Source organism: Lethenteron reissneri, chromosome 8, assembly GCF_015708825.2.
Source record: "Lethenteron reissneri isolate LAM-NWPU_2019-01 chromosome 8, ASM1570882v1, whole genome shotgun sequence".
NCBI classification, from domain to species: domain Eukaryota; kingdom Metazoa; phylum Chordata; class Hyperoartia; order Petromyzontiformes; family Petromyzontidae; genus Lethenteron; species Lethenteron reissneri.
The window spans coordinates 11,494,723-11,515,572 of NC_083786.1; the positions used below are offsets into that span (position 1 = coordinate 11,494,723).

Below are 20,850 nucleotides of genomic sequence, written 5' to 3' on the forward strand. Positions count from 1 at the left end.
ACCACGCTACGCCACCTGAGATAATGCATTACACACCATGGCTTGGCCAACCTCAGAAAGAACACAGGTGAGTGATAATTTAAAGACCTGTGGCTATTTTTTTTACGAGATGTAGCACTTGCAGATGTGCCAAACTTGAACTGCCAACTGTCAATTAGAAGGTCTTATGCATATTTTTACTGTAGTCCAATGTAACTAAATGCAGTTCGAATAACTTGTGCAATCATACCACTACTAATTTATTGAAAGATGTTTGTCATTGTATATGATTCGTGAATTACGAGTCAAACAAGAATGAAGAATACACCAGATATTCTGAAGAAACAATATACATTTTCAAATTGTAGTGTTTTTTTTTAAAGAGCAACATCACTTGTTTAATCAGACAACTGATAGGTTAAGATTGCTCGATAGAGACACCTCTTAATGAATGTCTAAATTAGAATATTTAAAAAAAACATCATCATCACACGCCAGATTTTGTTTAAAGATGATTCATTTCATCATTACACTAATACGGATGTATCTAAAGATTTTTGTCCGTCATGCCACATTTAACTCGACAGCCAAAAGTAGAATGAGGATGAGCCCCTTGTGCATATGGTGGCCTTCCTGTGTACACGGCCGTGGTGACAGATGGTGCCACAGCCTACAGAAGCTATTAAATATCATATAAATATTATACGACTAAACAGTAATAATCATGTGTACTCTCCTCCCATGTTTGCTCGTGATCTGTTTCCAGGATGTTTTCAGCATGTTTGTAGACTTTAGCTCTTAAAGTATTGAACGATGAGTGACAAAGCATGAAGATTAACGTTAATTCATCACCGCTGTCATCATCAGCCATGGTCATCCACTGCTGGATGAAGGCCTCTCCCAAGCAGCTGCCATGTCGTACATAGTAACCTTAGTTATTCTGTATTGTTCTCAATAATGGTGCGCCAGCCACGATATTTTGAGCTCACGGTAATCACTATCTTGTCTCGTACAGTGTTTGCAAGACATGCCGTAAAATGCATTTCTTAGACGGTATTTTATTGTTTAATACGACCAATTATTGATGCTCTATGCGTGCTGTCCACCATCCTCTGAAATTTGCCGAACTGTTGGTCAAATCGGAGATGGCAACGATTCGGTGGACTGGCCAGGAAGTGCACATTGCTCAAGGTACGAATTGACAAGCGGCAGATGCAGACACCGGATGCACATGTGTAGTTAGTGGTGTTGCGCATACAGGCAGTACTATAATACCGTGCTTAGGGCCCTGTGTGTATAATTACATGTCTCTGCCTATGCAGCCTCCCAAAATTCAGCCATTTGTCCCCCGCCGCTCGCAATCACGAGGGTATGAAGACACTTGCGTTTGGCGAGACCTCGTACTGAACAGAGATCATTTCAACTCCGATTAACAAGGTTGGCTACGTACGGTGCGAAAGAAGTTTAACATACGTATAACTTATTTTCTGCCTTTCAATGCTTACAGTATTTACATTACAATTGTGCATCATTTAATTTTTTTGGATTTTGGATAAAACACTTGTGCAAAAGAATCGTAATAATAATTACAAAGTGCCCTTTAATTACGCAAGACAGCCTCGCTGAACCTCTAGTTATGTTTTGTTGGCTCATGGGAGGAAGCCAGGCCACCCGAACGAAACCACAAATATGAACTGATAACTCTTAAAGCTCCGCATAGATTCTAGATTTGAAGCTTTCGTGACTGCAAGGATTCATATTCTTAGGTTTTTTCGGTAAAGTCACGTAGGTAAAACATCAAAATTAATAAAAATAAAATAAAACAAAAATCACGACGTTTCGGAGGCAACACAAGTCTCCGTCATCAGGTGGGACCGTCACAGCCGGATTAGCTGCATCAAGTGAGGCAATGATTCAAGATGTAATCCCTTAACAAGCAAGTTGAGGGGGAGGAGAGGGGGGGAGCTATTTAATCCACGGATGATCCAATCTACTCAACCAATTGCAGACTGAACCCAAGTTGATGGCCACCTCAAAGTCCCGCACCTGTAACACCTGGCTATGCACTTGTGGTATCCAATTTAACTTACTAAGCTCAACCCAGCTGCTTTAATACAATAGATTAATCTAACTTGCGGTTATTAACGAGAGTCTGTAAGATCTATTGCACAGCAGGTCGTAGGCTTTGACAATTTACCTGCCACAGTGCCATGGTGGTGAGATGTTAACCACCTCGCCTGGTATACATGAGATCAAGGGTTCGATCCCGACCCTGCCGTCTGTATATTTTGAGTTTGCATGTTATCCCCGTGGTCATGTGGATTTTTTTCCAGATCCTCCAGTTTTTCCCTCCACATTTAGAATCAGCATGCGTTTAGAGCATTTGGCTGCTATAAATGTCCACGTGATAAGCCACTTCTTTGGGCTATAATTTATGATAACCAGGTCGCTTCTGAAAAAGAGCTATATAGCTAAGTGGGCCTTACCTGGTAAAATATAATTTTTAAAAAAGTATGTCGTTCAAAAGGACCACCTGGAGGATACTACAACAATCAGCAATGATGCAACGATGTTGTCCTGCGGTGGCATAGCCATCGAGTGTGCAGGCGGTGCCACTGCGCCAGGGCCCACGGGTCACATGGGCCAGTTGCTGGGTTACACAGTATGGGGGGGGTGGGGGGGATTGGACAGGTGGTCCCATTTAGTTTTAGTTGAGTTGCAACACGCTAGCCCTGGCTGTGGGGCGAATGCTGGGTGGCTGCTTTGGGCTGTTCACCTGGGCCATGAACCCAACGACCTTGAGTTCAAGTACAGGTCAAGGCGAGCGATGTCTAAACCAGACCTGGTGCCACTCACAACTCCATTCTCCAACCCACTGACGATGGTGGTGAAGTATGGCTTAAACAACCTCGTTGACTCTGAGGCATTCATCCAGCAGTGGACTAATAGGCCGGAAGTTGTGCGTGAATACGCAAAGTTTAATGTATGTTATTAAGATACTGTAATCTGACAAATCCGATCGCAGTGCAATGCATTATAATAGTGTCTGTTTCAGAAGAATCCTGTTAAACGGATTGTCTCTGCTATCTGTAGGGAATGTGGACGTATAATGTGCAACAGGCCCGTCATGCGACCAACCCAGCCAGGTGGCTCGGCGGGGGAGCAAGACGGCTCGCAAACAAGAAGGGTATCGAAGTTCAAATTCTGGTCGGGGGTTAACCCATCATCCCTCCGGGGTTGATAAAAACAAATTACTACTATCTTAATTTTGGAGCTTTCGTGACTGCAGGAATTATTTTTTGGTTTTTTCGGTAAAGTCACGTATAAAAATAAAATAATAAATTAAATAATAGCATACGACGTTTCGATTGCAACACAAGCAATCATCATCAGGTATAATGAAATAGCGACATAGAATATAACCAGAAAACTATAGACAGACATATAAGCAGACAGATATCACCAAGATACATAGAGAGAGCAACCCAGGTACAGAGAGAGGTGATCGTCTCTGTGGGGTGGCCTTAAATAGACAGACAAAGAATAAATGACTACTACTTTGCGGAGAAGTCAACGGTGTTGATCCTCTGGGTAGACTTTGCCTCAGCTCATAGAAATTTTAATCGATGGTGATTTGAGCAAAGATATTCCCCCAGTAATTCAATCGGCGGGTCTTTGACGTTCACAAAAAGTGTTTCTCGTCGCAAATAAGCACACGGACGGAGCACTTATCCATTGTCAGTCCCGGGCTAGTGGTGGAAATTCCATATTTCTATGGCCGGGGGTTAGTTCATTCATAGGTCTGCCACTGTTCACCCAGTGGTGAGGTAACTGCTCTGACCAGCCGGCACAACAATAAGTGAACAGTGAGGTACAGTAGAAATTGGTGTTGATGGAAGTGGCAGCTGGTGGACGTGCTGTGTTGGTACTGGAGATGGGGCTCATGATGGTGCTGCTGGTAGTGCCATGGTGATGGTGGTGGTTAGTAGTGGTTGTGCTTTTGGTGCTGTGGTGGTGCTGGTGATAGTGATTGTGGTTCTGCTGGTGGTGCTGTTGGCGTCATGATGCTGCTGGTGATGGTGATAGTGTTGCTCTTTCTACTGTTGGGAACTATCGCTACTACTACTGATGATGATGACTATGCTCATTTTTCTTCATCAGCTTCTGCTGGCATTGCTGTAGTAGCAGCAGCAGCAGCAGTCGCAACAGCCAGTACTGCACTGAGGCGCAACAATCAAACCGCCGCATCACCCCCAAAAATTAGCAAACACAATTCTCAAAAGCCCTCCGAAGATGACATCGTTAGCAACGTACCTTCTGATCCACGATTGAGCACGCGAGCTCTCTGATGGCCGCCAGAGACATCCCGTTCGCGTCCAGCGTCACGGCCTCTCGTGACAATCCGATCTGCAGCTGGAAGGAGATCCCGAACGCCGCTAGAGGTGATTGGGAATCGAGCTGCATCGACTGCAGGGACCCCTGTGGAGACACCCCTGGGCATGGCCCCAGCCCTGCTGGACTTGACCCGGCTCGGGGTCGGTTCTGGTCCCTTTGATCCGAGTGGCCGCAGAGAGGACTTGAGTCTGATCTGACCACGGTGGCCACCGCCTCTTGGTCATGATGATGGTGGTGGTGGTGCTGATGTTGATGCTGATGATGGTCGTCACACGCTTGCATTATCGTGGAAGTTGAAATTGTGAGCTGGGGTTTTTTTGGTCAATGTTTGCTCTTTGAAAACTGTAATTAAATCTTATTAGGTGTATGTAATTGCTACTAGTTATGAGTATATATTATTAATACAAAAATATATCTATATACAGCAAGCAGTATATTTAATATTATTTGGTATCTGCATAACATTAGTAGTATAAGGCTATCCCTGGGTAATCAGGCACAATAAAAATAATTGCTGTACTACATATGGTAAACTGTAAATAAGTAAAACTACTACAATAGCCGAATGTATTCAACTTGTTTCACACCGTACCTATGTGTCTGCACGTGTGTGTGAAAGTCTCTGCATGTGAACGTTATGTACGTGCATCTACATGCATGCTGATCTGTTGTAGATGTATCTACATATGTAAGAAGGCAAGTCTACATTTGCAAATGTGTGCGTTTTAATGTTTAAGTGAATGTCTAATGTCCTTTCCTCTATGTCCACGTATGTGAATGTTTTAACTACAAGCGCCTGTGTACATGCAAACACGTGTGTGTGTGTGTGTATTGTGCACGTGTCTAAGTACTGTATATCTAAGGTGCTTGCTAGCACCACTTGCCACAACAGCCTGCTAGAAGGCTATACGGGGGGGGGGGGGGTGTTGTTGCCTGTCCTTCGTACGGTGTGGACACGTGTAAACAAGTGAGTCTGCTGACACGCGCACCGATTGACGCGCACACATAAAGCGCTGCGAGCGTTAGCGCACGCGTCTGCGAGCGTCTGCGAGCGATGCGTCTGCGGCGTGCAACTCGGCGGAGCGGCGAGGATTCGCCCGACGCTGGCAGCTCCTGACAGTGGCTGTCAGCAGGAGACCCCTGCGTGCACGCGTGCTGCTCGACGCGAACGAGGAGGCGAAATAAACTCGCCGCGCGCTCCGAGAGCTCCCTCCCCTCCCTCCCATCCCTCTCGCTCATCGCAAGCTTCCTTCCTCCTCCTCCTGCTGCCCACGCACAGCACTCGCGCGCATGTGCGTGTGTGTGCATGTGTGCGTGTGTGGGTGAGTGTGTGTGTGAGTGCGTGTGTGTGTGCGTGTGTGTGTCCGTGTGTGAGTGAGTGTGTGTGGGTGAGTGTGTGCGTGTGTGTGTGAGTGCGTGTGTGAGTGAGTGTGTGTGCGTGCGTGTGTGGGTGAGTGTGTGTGTGAGTGTGTCTGTGCGTGTGTGCGTGCGTGCGTGTGTGGGTGAGTGTGTGTGTGAGTAGGGTAGCTGTTAGCGCGCTACGCTGCGCTACGAACCTGGCCACCCGGGTTGGATTCCCGCTTACGGCCAACACCGGTGACGATTATCTGAACCGGTTCTGGGGCGGCCTCCCCTAGGTCGACTCAACATCAAATGAGTTACCTGGTGCGATGTGTAAACGTCGCCACTGGGGAGACAAAGGCGGCCGGGCGTGGTGCTGGCCACCCATCCCCTCGTGTACCGTTCCGGCCTTCATAGGTGCTCGCTAACAGCACTTGCTCCTACATCATGTTAAGGCTATACGGGGGATATTTATCTTTGTATGAGCGTGTGTATGCGGTGTGTTGGTGCGTGGTGTACGGTCCCTGTGTTGGGAACAGCATTTGCCTCTTCAGTCTCTTAAGGCTATACTGGGGATCTTTGTATTTGTATGCCAGCGAGCCTTCGACACTTCACGTGGCCTCAAAGTGCACCTAGCATGGTACGAGTGCTGTGGTGACGTCACCGCCACTCAGTGGTGAACGCGGTTGTTGTTGTGTGCGGTGTGTGCGTGCACGTACGTGTGTGTGGGCGTCAGTGTGCGGGGGAGCGGTGGTGTAAGTGGTTAGCGCGCTGCGCTACGAATCTGACGACCCACGGCCACCCCAAGTGACGATTACGCCTCCCCGAGATGTGAAATAATCGCCACTGGGGAGACAAATGCGGCCGGGTGTGGTGCTGGCCACCCACCCCCCTTCATTGATGGTCGCCAGTTCTGTAAGTCTAAGTGTGTGGACATTTGTGTCTGTTATTTTCGCCATGCATAATGTAAGAGTGTGACATGCAGGGCAGGGCGATATGGGTTGGCTGCTCATTCAAACCTCTGAGAATGCTCTGGGGAATCGCATCGTTATTGCTGTGTGCTTGTCGGCTGGCCAAAGGATCATAACTTACAAACGCTTTGCATCAGTTCTTCATCATCATCATCACATCCCCGGGTGAATGCCTCCCCGAGCCGTCGCGACCTCTAACGGTTCCTACGATGCAACAACAACAACAACCACAACCATCCAGCCAGCAGCAACCTGCACGCGATCTGATTTCGTTGCTCCATCTCTGTGGTCGGCCGTGTTGCGTCCTTTGAAGGCCGCCACGTTGCTAACAGCACGCCGTTCATGCGAGCGATGCGTCCTGACTACTAAGGACACTTTTTTTGTAACCGTCAAGAAGTCTGTAACTTGCACACATTGGCTCGGCCACGTGTCCCCCTTCAGGATACATTTAAATCATGTCCATTTATTGCGTTCCAGCTGATAATAGCAACACAAATGGCTGTCGTATTTCGCAAACAACAAAGGATGGCACCAAACGTTAAATATAAATTTTAGTTGTCTGGAAAATGCACGTAATACAGGGTTTTTTTGGGCGGTTAGATCACGTAAATATATAAATGTGTCGTTAAATCCGCCACCACCAATTAGTTTTGGTTGTCAGGTAAACAGAACGTGCCAATTCGTCACTAGTACAGCACACCGGTGTGTTGGTGAGCCAAGCCACAACATTTACCATCTGAGTACGACGTTTCGCCAGTAATTACAACTAGCTTCATCAGGCGACAGCCAGATTTGTGGAGAAGTCCACCTTTTGCGCGATCTAACAACAAAAACTGTATTGGTCGCGAAAGCCTACATAATCAACGTTTTTGGGGTTTAGATCGCGTTATTTATAAATGTGTCGTAATCCTCCACAAAAAATTGTAAATGTTGTGGTTTCACGCTTCAACACACCGGTGGGCTAAAGCAGTGAACTACTTGTCTTTTGTCAACGTGACACTTTTTTGCTGATTGGCCGTGTCGGGTGGTGGAGGGTTACGACACATTTATAAATAACGCGATCTAAACCCAAAAATGTTGATTATGAATAATATTGGTCGCGAAAGTCTACGTGTTAAACTGAAAGCCGACATGTCAAAATGGACAAATTCCTTTCGCTTGTTAGTGCCATTTTGGTTCTCCTCATCAGCCCGTTGTCAATCCACTTCTCTACGAATGCTGCCCCCGTGCCGTGCCGGGCATGGGGGCTGTTATGCCTTACTTCACCATGCTGGTCAGTGTGAGTTGCTATGGGCAGGATTTTTACAAGACTGGTTTGGACAGCGCTCAGGACTGATGTTAGTTGTATTTAATCGCGTGGTGTGATAACCACTGCAACAATACTACATCATACTTCCATAATACAGGGTTTTTTCCACCAATATCATCCATGAGACATCTCTAATATGGGTGATATTGGTCGTGAAAGCCTACGTCTTAAACTGACTACCCCATACTTAGTATATTATCGAGTGCACAATGTGCCCTGTTTATACCTATGATGATTTAAATAATAAATTACATTATTGCAACATTCTCTCGGTTTCATCTCACTTCCCATCATTCTACAGTATTCCTCAAAAAGAGTACGTGTTCATTATAAGCCAACACACCTCAATACCATACGTGGAATGCGTTTTTTTTCATATCAAGTCAGGGTCACAGTGGATTTATATAAACTACGGATTCAAGGGTGTCTGGAAACAGCCCGTAGGCCTGCTTCATGTCACATTTATTACACGTGCAGTGGTACTGGATGCTGCCATGAATGGTGTAACAATGGATGGCACACGGGACTTGCAACGGAGGTCGCCGGTTTGATTCGATCTCCCGGCTTGGCAGTCTAAACAATGGTGCCAGTTTCTTAAATCCGCCCATCTCTACCCACGAAGCAGGAACACATACAGTAGACGGGTGAACATCAGTTGATGGGAAGATCACGTGTCGTGGGGTAAAGTGTGGGTACTCTAACCTCTTCCAAGATGTCCGGCGAACGTGGAAGAGTAGGCCAAATACCCTCTACTCTAGAGGTGCTCTCGAGAGGAACTCTCTCTTGTGGAGCTCCTGCCAGCAGCGGCTTGAGCGAGCAAATGTGCCGCAGGGCTGCAACTCGATAGTCCTGTGCTGTTGCTATTGACAATTGAGAAGCGATGCTTAAGGTGACTTTGGTGTGGCTCTGAGTCGTTTCTTGTGCTCTGGGTGCCCTGCGCTTTGGCGGGTGCGGAGGGTTTAGAGTGGAGTACAGCCTCCTCGCCTCGTGTGCGAGCGTTGCCAAGCGCGCCGACGATGCCACGTCGATGCCTGCACCATCCAAGTGTCCCTCCTGCTGCCATTTGTCCCCGAGAAGCCGTCCTGTGATGTCTCTCTTTCTGACCGGCGGCGGCCCGCGTGACAACTGATTTGTGCGGTTACGCAGCTTCAATGTCGAACCAAGAGACAAAGCTCCCCCGTGTAGCCTTAACGTACTGCTGGGGCAAGTGCTGTCAGCGAGCAGTACTTGTGAAGGCCGGAACGGCACACGAGAGGGTGAGTGGTCAGCACCGCTCGTGGTCAGCACCGCTAACCACCCACCAAGCGGAAATGTTCATACACCGCACCAGGTACTCATTTGAGGCTGAGTCGACCTAGGGGGAGGCCCACAACCGGTTCAAACATTCGCACACTGTTATCTGTCGTGAGCGGGAATTGAACTCGGGAGCCGTGTTCGTAGCACACTGCGCAAACCATTTCGCCTCCACTTAATATCAAAACGCACACAAGCACACACACACCCATAGAACGACGCCACATGTTGCTTACAACCCACTGCTGCTGAATCATCGCACGGGATTCAGAACTATACGCCCGACATTGTACAGACCCGAGTTAACCCGACTCAAACAACGCTTCGATCGGGACGTCTCAATCTTGGTTGATTACAAATCAACCCATTTCCCAACATGTGCCAAACACGCGCGCCACCGCAATGTTATGTTGGTAATATCGACGAGTCGTGGGGAATTGAACTCCAGTTTTCAACTCGAGTTTGAGAAGCTCTGGATAACACAGTGGCTTCATGACATCGATGGACGTGGAACGGTGTTACAATGTTCGGCGGCAGTGAAGTTGAGACGTGTGTAGGGGTTGAGGGGGCGTGCGGGTGCACAGCCGACTGCGTTACCACCCAGAGCACCGGGCCTGGCTAATCGCGCTGTGCCATGAACCCTGCGACCCAGTTCAATTCCCAACCATGGCTACTATTAGTCGCGTGGGATATCTGAACCGGTCCTGCCACCCCTCCATTTCACCAACCGGTAAAGACCAACACGATAAAGTATGGTAAGTAAAAATAACACACAATCTGACCGAATTAGCGTGTTTAGTGGTGGCGAGGGGCCTCGTTCATTGGTGGAATGAAAACGGCTGCAGTTTATCCCGAGAGTGGCATTTAAACCCACGCGTCAAACACACGGCGCGTTAAATAGACCTCGCAGATCCTCATCGCACACACGCCGCGTGTGTGTGTGTGTGTGTCTGTTGCCAGCCGTCGGTGGGAGTCGTAAACAATTACGAATTGTTGTTTTTTTGCGCTGGAGTTTGCGGTAGCTGTGAGCTCCAGCTTCGCAGAGAGCTCTCCCTTCGTCTCCGTGCCAAGCAGAATGAGTCAGCTCTTGTGTTGCGCGTGTCGAACTGCCGCACAAAATGTGAAACATGTGAGAAAAATGTTTGACAACAAATGCCAAGCAAAATTCTAAAAGCCATGCTGGAAACGTACCCACCCCACCCCCTCCTCCTCCTATCCCCCGTTTTATTTTCCCTTTTCCGAGCAGTGGAAAAAAAATCTGGACTTGGTGCCTCGTTCGTACGTACAATATGGCACAACTTTCGCCTAATAAACACACGCAATTTATCAACAGTGTGACGTTACTGCACAGCAGTCTATGTACGGCAAATCCTTCGTGTTAATGAGCACTATAATATTTGTAAATGAGACAGAGTTATGGATATTAAAGTGAACGATCTCATGCAATTTAGTGCAAGCAAAACAATTCACAATGAATCCTCTGCTGGGTGAGATCCTCTCCATGCTGTTGGTTACGGCTATTGTTTCACCATACTTCACGCTGCATAGTACAGGTTGTTAAAGGGGGGGGGGGTGTGGAGCGAAAGACCAATTCATATTTAATTTGTCGCTGATGTTAGCCTTGGCCTGCGCTCAAACTCGGGTCGGCAAGTTAATGTCGCAGTGCACAGACCGCTCGCTGTGCCATCGCTCCCCCACGGCGCAATGTGGATTCATCACAGCGTTTCCATCTACAGCGCAGTACACGCAAATATTGAATTTTAATATCGTATGTACGCCTTGCACAGTGTTCTTCATTTCAAGGCCCGCGGGCCAATGGTGGACCCTGGTGGCTTTAAGTGCGGCCCGTAACGTAGGGCCCACGACAAGGCCCTATATGATGAAAAACTCGCTTCGCAAGCGGCGTTGCGGCCCCCACACTGGTGGCGTCTTGTCGGCGAAAGTGGGCCCACTCTGGAAATGAGCGAATAATGCTGCTTCCACGCATGGATCTAAAAAAAGAAAGAACGAGCGGTGTTCCTATCATGTGCACATTCGGTACGTGAGTGGAATATTGCCAAGAAATGTAATTTCGCAACGTCGATCTCCTAACCATGATCTTTCACGAAACCTAACCGCGATCCAAGCCCAAGGTAAACTCATTATTTCAGATGCTACTGGTTACTTTACTCAGAGGGGGGGAGGTTCCTTTCTTTGAATGTAGTTTCCTCCCCGAAAATAGCCGTGGTAGAAAAGCCTGGGTGAAGGAACCGGGAGACGATGAGCACGAAAAGAAAAACAAAAAAGTAACGAAAAATAACCCCGCCGTACAGTGACTGCTCTTGCAGCAGCGAAACTCCCCCCCCGCCACCAGCGGGTTTGGGCAAAGCCACGGGGGGGGGGGGGCTCGCGGACAATAGTGGGAAAAAGGCAGCGAGACTCAGGAAGCGATTGCACGCAATGCAAGGATATCGCCTGAAGGCCAAATACAGTTCTGTTTGAGAGAGAGAGAGGGAGGGAGGGGCGGACGGGGAGAGAAAAACCAAAAAAAGTTCATATAAAATAATATATATGCCGCATTGGCATAGAGGCACAGCTGCTGGGAAGGAAATTTAAACATCGCGTTGGTGAAGTAAGTTTCGGCCTTTCTTTCAAGCGGCCTTCTTTCGAATGTCAACCACCAAACAGGGCCGTGATGGAAAACAATAGAGGAGTGGTCTCCATCTCTGGCAAAGGTCCGCAGAGCTGTGTCGGTTCTGCAACTGGTGCGGGCACAATGTCGTAGTAGAACCACATTCGTGAGTGTGCGTTGCCAGTAGAGCAATGAGCACGAACAATGCAATCGAAATCCGAACATTGGTCAATAACTTTGCGGTAAAATAGAATAAAACGTTTCATAGTTGACGTTTCGGGCAATGGCCCTTCTCTTCATAGCAGAGCGATATAATGGAGACATTGGTACAGTTTTCACCAAAAATCAGACAAAGAACATTCACAAACATAGAACCCATTAGGAGGATTTATATATATATATATACACCGTAGTGTGCTTTGCCATTGTCGATAACTTTCAAAACGTAATGATTCCTTCCATATGCCACCAGGTGGAATATTTGAAACTCCCATGAGCCAAGGGGTTTGGTTGGTAACACCTGGGGTGAAAGATGATATCATTCTTCAACCCGGCCAGTCTTCACCATGGGCAGACTTCACCATGGGTAGTACCTTCCAGGGCAGAAACATTCGCATATATACTCTCCATTTCATAGACAAACTCACATATTTATTTTGTCATTCTGTAGATATTTCATATATTAGTGTTTTTGATATTCAACAATACATTCTCTATCAAATATAATTTAACATTTTCTTACGTCAACAAACTGCAAGGGAGAGCTTACTATTACACGTATTTTTAATTGAGAGATGCAATTATTCACGATATGCATTGTTAGCTTTGCCGCCCTGTGTGGTACCAAGGGGCATTTTTGTGCGAATGGCCCCATGAACAACTAATCAGTTCTCCAAATCACTTGACTTGGTGTCTGAGGAAAGATGAAAACAAGCCTAACGCTGCTTCTGCTTTCAACCGATGGGTATTTCCAGGGCATTTAAAAAAAAATCCAAGCAACTTACCAGTGTGTTTAAGAAGAACATTTTTATTCATCAGGGCATATAAATATAATGGCAAAGAAAAATAGAACAAACGCTAAGAAGTGCGTGGTGATAGACGCGGAGAGTTGCGGACTTGGAATCACTCTTCTTCTGTCGTATGGATCAATAACATGGATTAATAACATGGATTTATAACATCAGATTGAATATGTAATTGTACATGTTGTTAGCCACTAAATTGTTTGATCAAAGGCAAGAGTGGACCTCGTCTATTCCTCCTGTAAAGGAGTGAAAACAGCAGAAGTCGGCGGAGTGTTTACGATGTGGTCGATGGTTTGGGATACGTGGCCGCACGCTGCCAGAGGGGCACGTGGGTCAGGCAACGAACACGCCACGGGAGACATCAAACGCGAGTTAGAGACGAGGGAGTTCACGAAGAGAGAAGTGAGCCTGTTTGGGCAGAACATGTCGGTAGCAGATGATGATGCCTGGTGGTCAAGACTGACTACGGAACGACAGCCAAAGGCGTTCAAGGGGACGTGGACCGCACAGCAATGAGATCAGCTCGGGTGTAGGTGCAAGATGTTTTGCAGCATCACAGGGACATCAGGGATAAACGGCAGCTTGTGGAGGTCTTCATAAGAAGTAGATCGATCGTGGTCGACGTTGACGATGAATGCGTGACTGGAATGTAAAAGTGGGTTTAAGGTTCAGACGCATAAAGAACGATTTGTAAGTTTTGTATCTGAGTGTGGACTGGGGTAGGTGAGTGACTATTAGAACATGCCACCAACACAGACGGGACAGGAACGAATACTTTTTTTCAGAATGAAGGAATCGAGGAAATGGCCATGCAGAAGCCCAGTTGGTGACGTTATGAATGAGATCGTCTTAATTGTAATGATTATAATGTAAGAGATGCCTATGTCCTCAAGAATTCCAATGCAGGACGTGAGCTTAGGCTCTTGTTATGCAAGCTGAACTTTAATATAGCCACTTATAAAAAGCTAATTATAGGCAAACATAAGTTAACATGAAAATCTGAGTCAGGAGATCGGCGATGTTCGACTAACTCTAAGCGACAGTTTCGAATGGCAAGAGGAGGAACATTCTTACAGGTCTTCACGAGGTAGTAGATGCGTTCCAAAAGTAGGGCACACAAACCGACATCGCGTAGCATGGACCCCACAGTCACCCAACCCACAATGCACCGCACGAGGAGACAGTTGCAGACAACGTTGTCCCACGTCCAACCACTTAGCCTCATATGATTAATTCAAATGTCATATATAGGTTAGCCACAAACACACGAAATCGCACAAACCGAACCGGCATTAAGTTAAGCAAACTCGTAAATGGATTCCACCACATTAAACGATGCAATAGCTGGAATAGTAATAGTGCATTAAAATTGAGGGAAAGACACAATAACGGAGAACGAATGATATGAAACCATAAAATACAGATGAAGGAAGAGGAGAGATGAAGAGAGATGATGGAGATGCTAGACAATGGTTGAATACACAGAACTCGAAAAACAAACAGGACAAGACTGACAAAATAAAGAATAGAAAACAACACGACAGTGATTGAAGGCGCCATAGTGAGCAAGGAAGCATGCGGCCGTCTGGAACGCTCTTCCGATATTAGGAATCCACTGGAGCTATGCACTTTTAAATCATCTAGATTGAAAAAAAATTCTTTAGAACTGCTTTTTGTGTTTAGTTTGTTGTCTATCCGCCGCACATCCGATTAGCGTGGGTGGCTACGTACGATGCAAAATAACTTATACATACATAAAACCAGCAAAGAGGAGATTGGTGATTGGAATGTCACACATTGTAGAGAATGATGGGACCATAACTTACCATAGAGATAACATCTTACATTATTTGGGGAACTTGCTGCAGATGTTTGTAATAAAATAAATAATCATATAGCTGTGGATTGGACCATCAAATGAATACACCTAAATAAGTGCATATTGCACTTAAAACTATAAACATGTTTTTTATTGCACCAGGTAAGGTCAACTGAGCTACATAGCTCTTTTTCAAAAGCGATCTGGCCGCATATGATAGGCCAATGAAGTGGTTTGTGTAGACATTTACAGCAGCCAAATACTCTAAACGCAAGTTGATTACAAAATTTGGAGGGGAAAACTGGAGGACCCGGAGAAAAATCCACGCGACCACGGTGAGAGAGACGTGCAAACTCCAAATATACAGGGATCACGGTCGTGATCGAACCCACAATCTCATGCATACCAGGCGATGGAGTTAACATCTCACCACCGCGGCGCTTTACAGAGCACATGAGGGGAGAGCTCCTGAACCAGACAAAAATAAACGGAGGACATCATCCAAAGAAGGAACCCGTTATTGAAACAAAGCTAGAGGACTCATTGATTACACGTTTACAGATAAAATAAATAAGTCACGGAATGATGCCTCGATCATTCATCTATTCAAAAAGTGTTTCTATAAAATTGACTTGAAGAGTCACAGACCCATTAACCCTCTTGTCACACGCATGTAAATTGTCCATGAATACTCTTGGGGAGCAGAATAGTGGAACCTTTTTTGAAGAGGTCGACCATCCTCATGATGAGCAAGCCGGCTTGATGAAAGGCCTATGTTTCATCAACCATAAACGCTGCTGGATAATATCAGTTTTGAACTGAACTTTTGATATTTTTTTCTCACGTGTGGACACACAGAACAGAGCACTGCGTATACGTCCGTGTGTTCGCCCATAATGTTTGGCACGTGTCGTGGTACTTACACACGTGCAGTTCATATCACCACACCTCCTTCCCGACTGCGATAATTTCTACAGAAGAGACTTTGCCATTCGGCTTATGGCAGTCCGTTGATGTATGGCTGTGTGCGTCGGCGCCACACATCGCGGGCTTAAACTCCCACGTTTTCTTCGCAAGAAATCAAACAGTCGGTTGACATCCTCAAGTTCATCTCAGGGCATCGCTGTGAAAGCTTTATTAACCTGGCACGGGATCTTAAATTACATTCACAGATCATGGACATTTAGTCAACCGCTGCTAAACTTTATATATTACATTCCACGTGTATATACACACACTCACACGTATCACCCGATAATCAATACACTGCAGGATTGTGGAGGTTCAGTGACCTTACTTCACCATTCTTCACCACGCTTGTCAGTACGGATGAAGGCGGGGAGCACAGATGTGAGGGCATCAAAGTAGAGTCCAACTATGGATTCTTACTGCACGGATCTCTCCTGTCCACCGTGTAGCTCTGCAGCCACCTATAACACCTGTTTTCTTTATTATCGTGGGGACACATTCGAGAACTTCAGTATACAGGCTACAACCTGCTTGGCGACAGGGAACTGACACGATCTGGCGCATTCCGAGTAAGTTGGTCATTGGCAGGCAGTTCATTCTCGTGAATCCAATATAGTGTACTCCATTACATTAATCCAAACGCAACATGGGAGCATTAAGGGGCAGAGCATTGCTCCACACACTTTCATTTGCTGTGTAATTCCTGGCAAACCTTAAACCACCCCCATTTTACAATGGCAGCATCCACGTAAAGAGAGATTATAAACAAGGGCACACATGGAACTGAAATTAGACAGACAGGAACCTGGGTGGTAGAGAGAGGAAAATAAGCACGTGGAGGAAGCAGCTGGCTGTTTGAAAAAAAAAGGGTTAAAGCGCAGCCCTGCAATTTCTGCCTCACGCCACTGCCAGCAGAAAGGTTGTTTCTGCAGCAGGCTCTAGGGATCCCCTCTAGAGTCCAGAGCATGGAGGTCACCAACTCGCGGCTCTTTAAGGGCTGCTTCGTGACATTGTCCACTTGACATTGCGGCACTTGCAACATTGAGTGGGGAGGGGAGGGGGGTTTTACCGAATTTGAAATCAAATGGGGCTGTTCTTCTCATTTTGGTTGCTGACCCAACCCTGGTCTAGGTGGTTTGTAGCCTATGCTTCCACAATAAACACTTCCATGCCTACTCTGCCACGTATCATGGAAGAGGTAGGAGTACCCACACTTTACCCCACCACACGTGACCTTGCTGATCGACTCACTGTTGGTGGTCCTGTTGATATTTGTTGGATGGACAGAGGTGGGAGGAGAGGGGGAGTTGGAGGAAATTGCTCATTATTGCTGCTGCCGCGCTGAGAGGACTGGCGCAGCACTTTACTGACGGCCGAATGTTTACCGTAGTGGTGTTATGTTATGAGCAAATGGCCACTGCAAGTTCTTGATACAATAATAATTTCGATTTAAAGCTTTCGTGACTGCAGGGATTTATCTTCTTGGTTATTTCGGTATTATTATTTTATTATTATATTTAATTATTTCCATTCTACATGACTTTACCGAAAGAACCAAGAGGATACTGACAGTGGTGAGCATCACAGGGCCATCAGGGATAAACGGCAGTTGTGGAGGTCTTCAAACAGAAGTAGATCGATCGTGGTCGACGATGACGATGAATGGGTGACTGGAATGTAAAAGTGTGTAAAAGTTTCAGACGCATAAAGAACGATTTGTAAGTTTTGTCGAACCGATGTATCACCAAGTGTTGTCATGAGTGTGGGAGTAAACAGGCGTGCGGGGTGCCGTCGGTGGCGTAGCTGTGGAGTGTACAGGCGGTGAAACTGCACCAGGGCCTACAGGACAAAGGGCCCAAGTGCTGAGCTGCGTCGAGCTTGGGGAGTGAATTGTACAAGAGCCCCCATTTTATTACTTTCACGAGGACCTATCCCAATTAAACTACTTACAAACTACTTGTATTTTACCAGGTAAGGCCCACGGAGCTATATTGCTCTTTTTCAGAAGCGACCTGGCCACAATTGATAGCTCAACAAAGTAGCTTATCCTTTGGGAATTTATAGCAGCCAAATACTCCAAACGTACGTGACTAAATGTGGAGGGGAAACCCTGAGGGTCCGGAGAAAAATGCACACGACTACGGGGAGAGTAACATCCAAACTCCAAATATACAGCAGGTGTCAGAGTCGTGATCAAACACACGACCTCCTGTATGCCAGGCGAGGTAGTTAACATCTCTCCACTGTGGCGCCCCAACAATGCCATGCTACCGGTTAGAACGCATGCGAATAATAATAATACAATGACACTGTACCAATCTACTTGCCGCTACTTACTTCAAAATACCTGCTGTACATATAGATAGAGCGGGCTAAGCAAAGCGAATATTTCATTTATTCATGTGACTTTTACATCTGATGAATAAAATAAATAAATATAAACATGTGAAGGCTTCTTTTCAAAAAGTGACATTTTCCAGCATCTGTGAAAGCATTGCTTGATTTATCGAAGGGAGCGGGAGTGACGGTGCGGTGGTCTGTGCACTGCCCTATGGATCCAGCAAGCGGCGTTTGATTCCCTGCCACGGCTAACATCAGTGGCGAGTGACATCGGAACCGGTCCGAGGCCTCCAACCCTGTCACCAACTCGACCAGCGTGGTCAAGGACGGTCAAACATCATGTGCCTTCATCTAGCAGTGGATTGACAAAGGGCTGTAAATGATTGTTATCTTGCTATTGAAGGGTTCCTCTTGTGTGGTATTGTGTCCAATATTCACTCAGAAGTGGCCTTGAAGCATAAAGTTCCCGTTCCTTTGTCACGTGACAGTTTCACCCACTGTGTGTATGGAAACTGGTTTGCAGTTTCCAAAACAAATGGTAAACATTATCATTCATAATCTTGAACGTTCACCGTCAGATTTACAATATTGCAGTGTGTGCCCTGCCCACTGACCTTAAGCCTTTCCAAAAGTCGTATTATAACGCTGTAATGCGTTTGTGAGTTATTGCATTCATAAACATTGTCGGGTTGCCAGCACACGTAATTAAAAATCATATCCTCGGAGCCAATCATAAGCAGATGACTGTGAGCCGGAAGAAATAAGGATGGCTGAGAGGAATTCTGCAAAGAGGAATTGCTAATCCGGCATATTTTTATTTTATAACTGCGTCTAATGATGAGCTATGGAGGGTGAGAGTAATGTGAGGCTACTTATAATGTATTTTTTATTATGGAAAATCTCATTGACGTTCTGAACCTATATACGATTCTCACAACATCCTGCTTTGGAACGTATACTCGCTTTTAAATGTATGTACGTTAAACTTTTTTCGCACCGTACGTATCTCACCCTGCCAATGGGGCGATGCGGACGTGAGACAAAAGCGCAGTGCCTGTAACAGTGTACGCTCAACCGAACACTCCACAACTGTGCCAGCAAATCAATGCACTGCACAAGACTGCATTCTAGAGTGCACGAAGATGCACTCCACGTGGCGCGCGTGTCCTTTGTTGAAATGTGGGCTGCACATTGTCAGACGTGCAGAGACAACAACACACCCACACACAGCCGGCACGAGAGGGCAGCACCGGTCCACTAACTGAGCCAGTTGAAACCGCGCAGCACTGTTTACGATGTGAAAGCAGGGCGCGATGTGAAGGCTCGGCATTTGACTGTGATCGTTCACATTGTTTACCGGGGAAAGTATGGCAAGCGAGTGTGATCTTAGATGCAATTATTGACATTGTGTCAATGTGTTTCTACAAACTGGATGTCATATATATTTTTGTAATGGACCCATCTTTGTCCATTCACTGCTGGATATCACCATGCCGTGTTGGTCATGGGGGTTGTTTGGCCATACTTCACCATGCTGACTAGTGGAGGTTGGTGAAGAGAGAATAAGGCATTTAAAGTTGTTATACAGGTAGATGTGCCGTTTATTAAGGCAATACAAGGGGCACATTGTAATTGGAAATAGCTGTTTTGTTTAGAATACTCTTATGAAGCAATCGGAATAAAATGTACATATATGTATAACTTATTTCTCGCCATACGTAGCCAACCGTGATAATCGGAGATATGATAATAGTGGGGGAGAGGTTATTTAATTACAATATATCCAAACATTGATGCAGGCATTAACCAAAGATTGAGCTGAAGTCTGTCAAGGAAAGCAAACGATAATGATGTATAATACTTTACAAGTTATTTCACAAAAAGTGCGTCTCATGTACTTGCACAGAGATTTTGAGTAAATTGGTCACAACACATCCAACACACCCCTATCTCTGTGAGATTGACAGCGGCACAATACGCGATTGTGTGTGTGTCTGGGACTTTTTTTAGTTTAACAATGCTCTTGCTACACCCATGATTGTGTGGCCCAGGTTTTAATATATACATTCTCATGACATCAGATTCCTCTCAAGGCATTGATGTGTAACCTCTGGGGCACAGCAAGGAAGGGAGTCACCATGTAAATGCCCCCTTATCAGAATTTGTCATTCACACGTGAATTGTGAGAAAGACTATGTATTGAACGAGACATTGACCTGTGGCCAGACTGTCAACCCACCGTTGGATGAGGGCCTCCCCAGGTTGTGTGAATCATGGGGCTATTTGGCCATATTTCCCCACGCTGGTCAGTGCCGATTGGAAAATGTGGGAAGCATTGACAGGTATAGTATATATTCTTGGTTCTTTCGGTAAAGTCACGTAGAAGGGAAACAATAAAGTAAGAAAAATATAAAACAATACAATTCTCACGACTGTTCGATTGCAACACAAGCAAGAAAGAACCAAGAATATGATCCCTGCAGTCACGAAAGCTTTAAATTAAAAGGTCTAGTACATTATAATAAAAAATAATGTATGTCGCTGCCACTGCCCTGTGCTGCTAAGTATGTAGCCATGCAGGAGCTTCAAGTCTGGCCACCCACACAAGCATCTTTCAGGCTTAACCCTGCGTAGGTTGTGAGATTTGATGAGATCAGATACAATCTGGGTGAGTTGGTACAGTAAGTGGCATCTTCCATAGTCACGCGTAATTTCCTCCACTGGTTCAGGGCCAAAAATGCGTACATTGCACCGCTGAAGTGTTATGAGGCTCGCAGTATGTTTTGTTTATCATTGCG

General features: G+C 46.1%; 1 protein-coding gene across 1 annotated transcript in view; it reads right to left on the reverse strand.

Annotated features, from left to right (window-relative positions):
* LOC133361203 (serine/threonine-protein kinase D1-like) overlaps positions 1–5,513 on the reverse strand; it is a 45,094-nt gene extending 39,581 nt beyond the window's left edge. The window contains exon 1 of the mRNA XM_061580090.1: positions 4,294–5,513. Coding sequence (XP_061436074.1) covers positions 4,294–4,656 — 363 coding nt within the window. The 5' untranslated portion in view covers positions 4,657–5,513. The remainder of the gene's footprint in view (positions 1–4,293) is intronic.
* Positions 5,514–20,850: the final 15,337 nt, after the last annotated feature.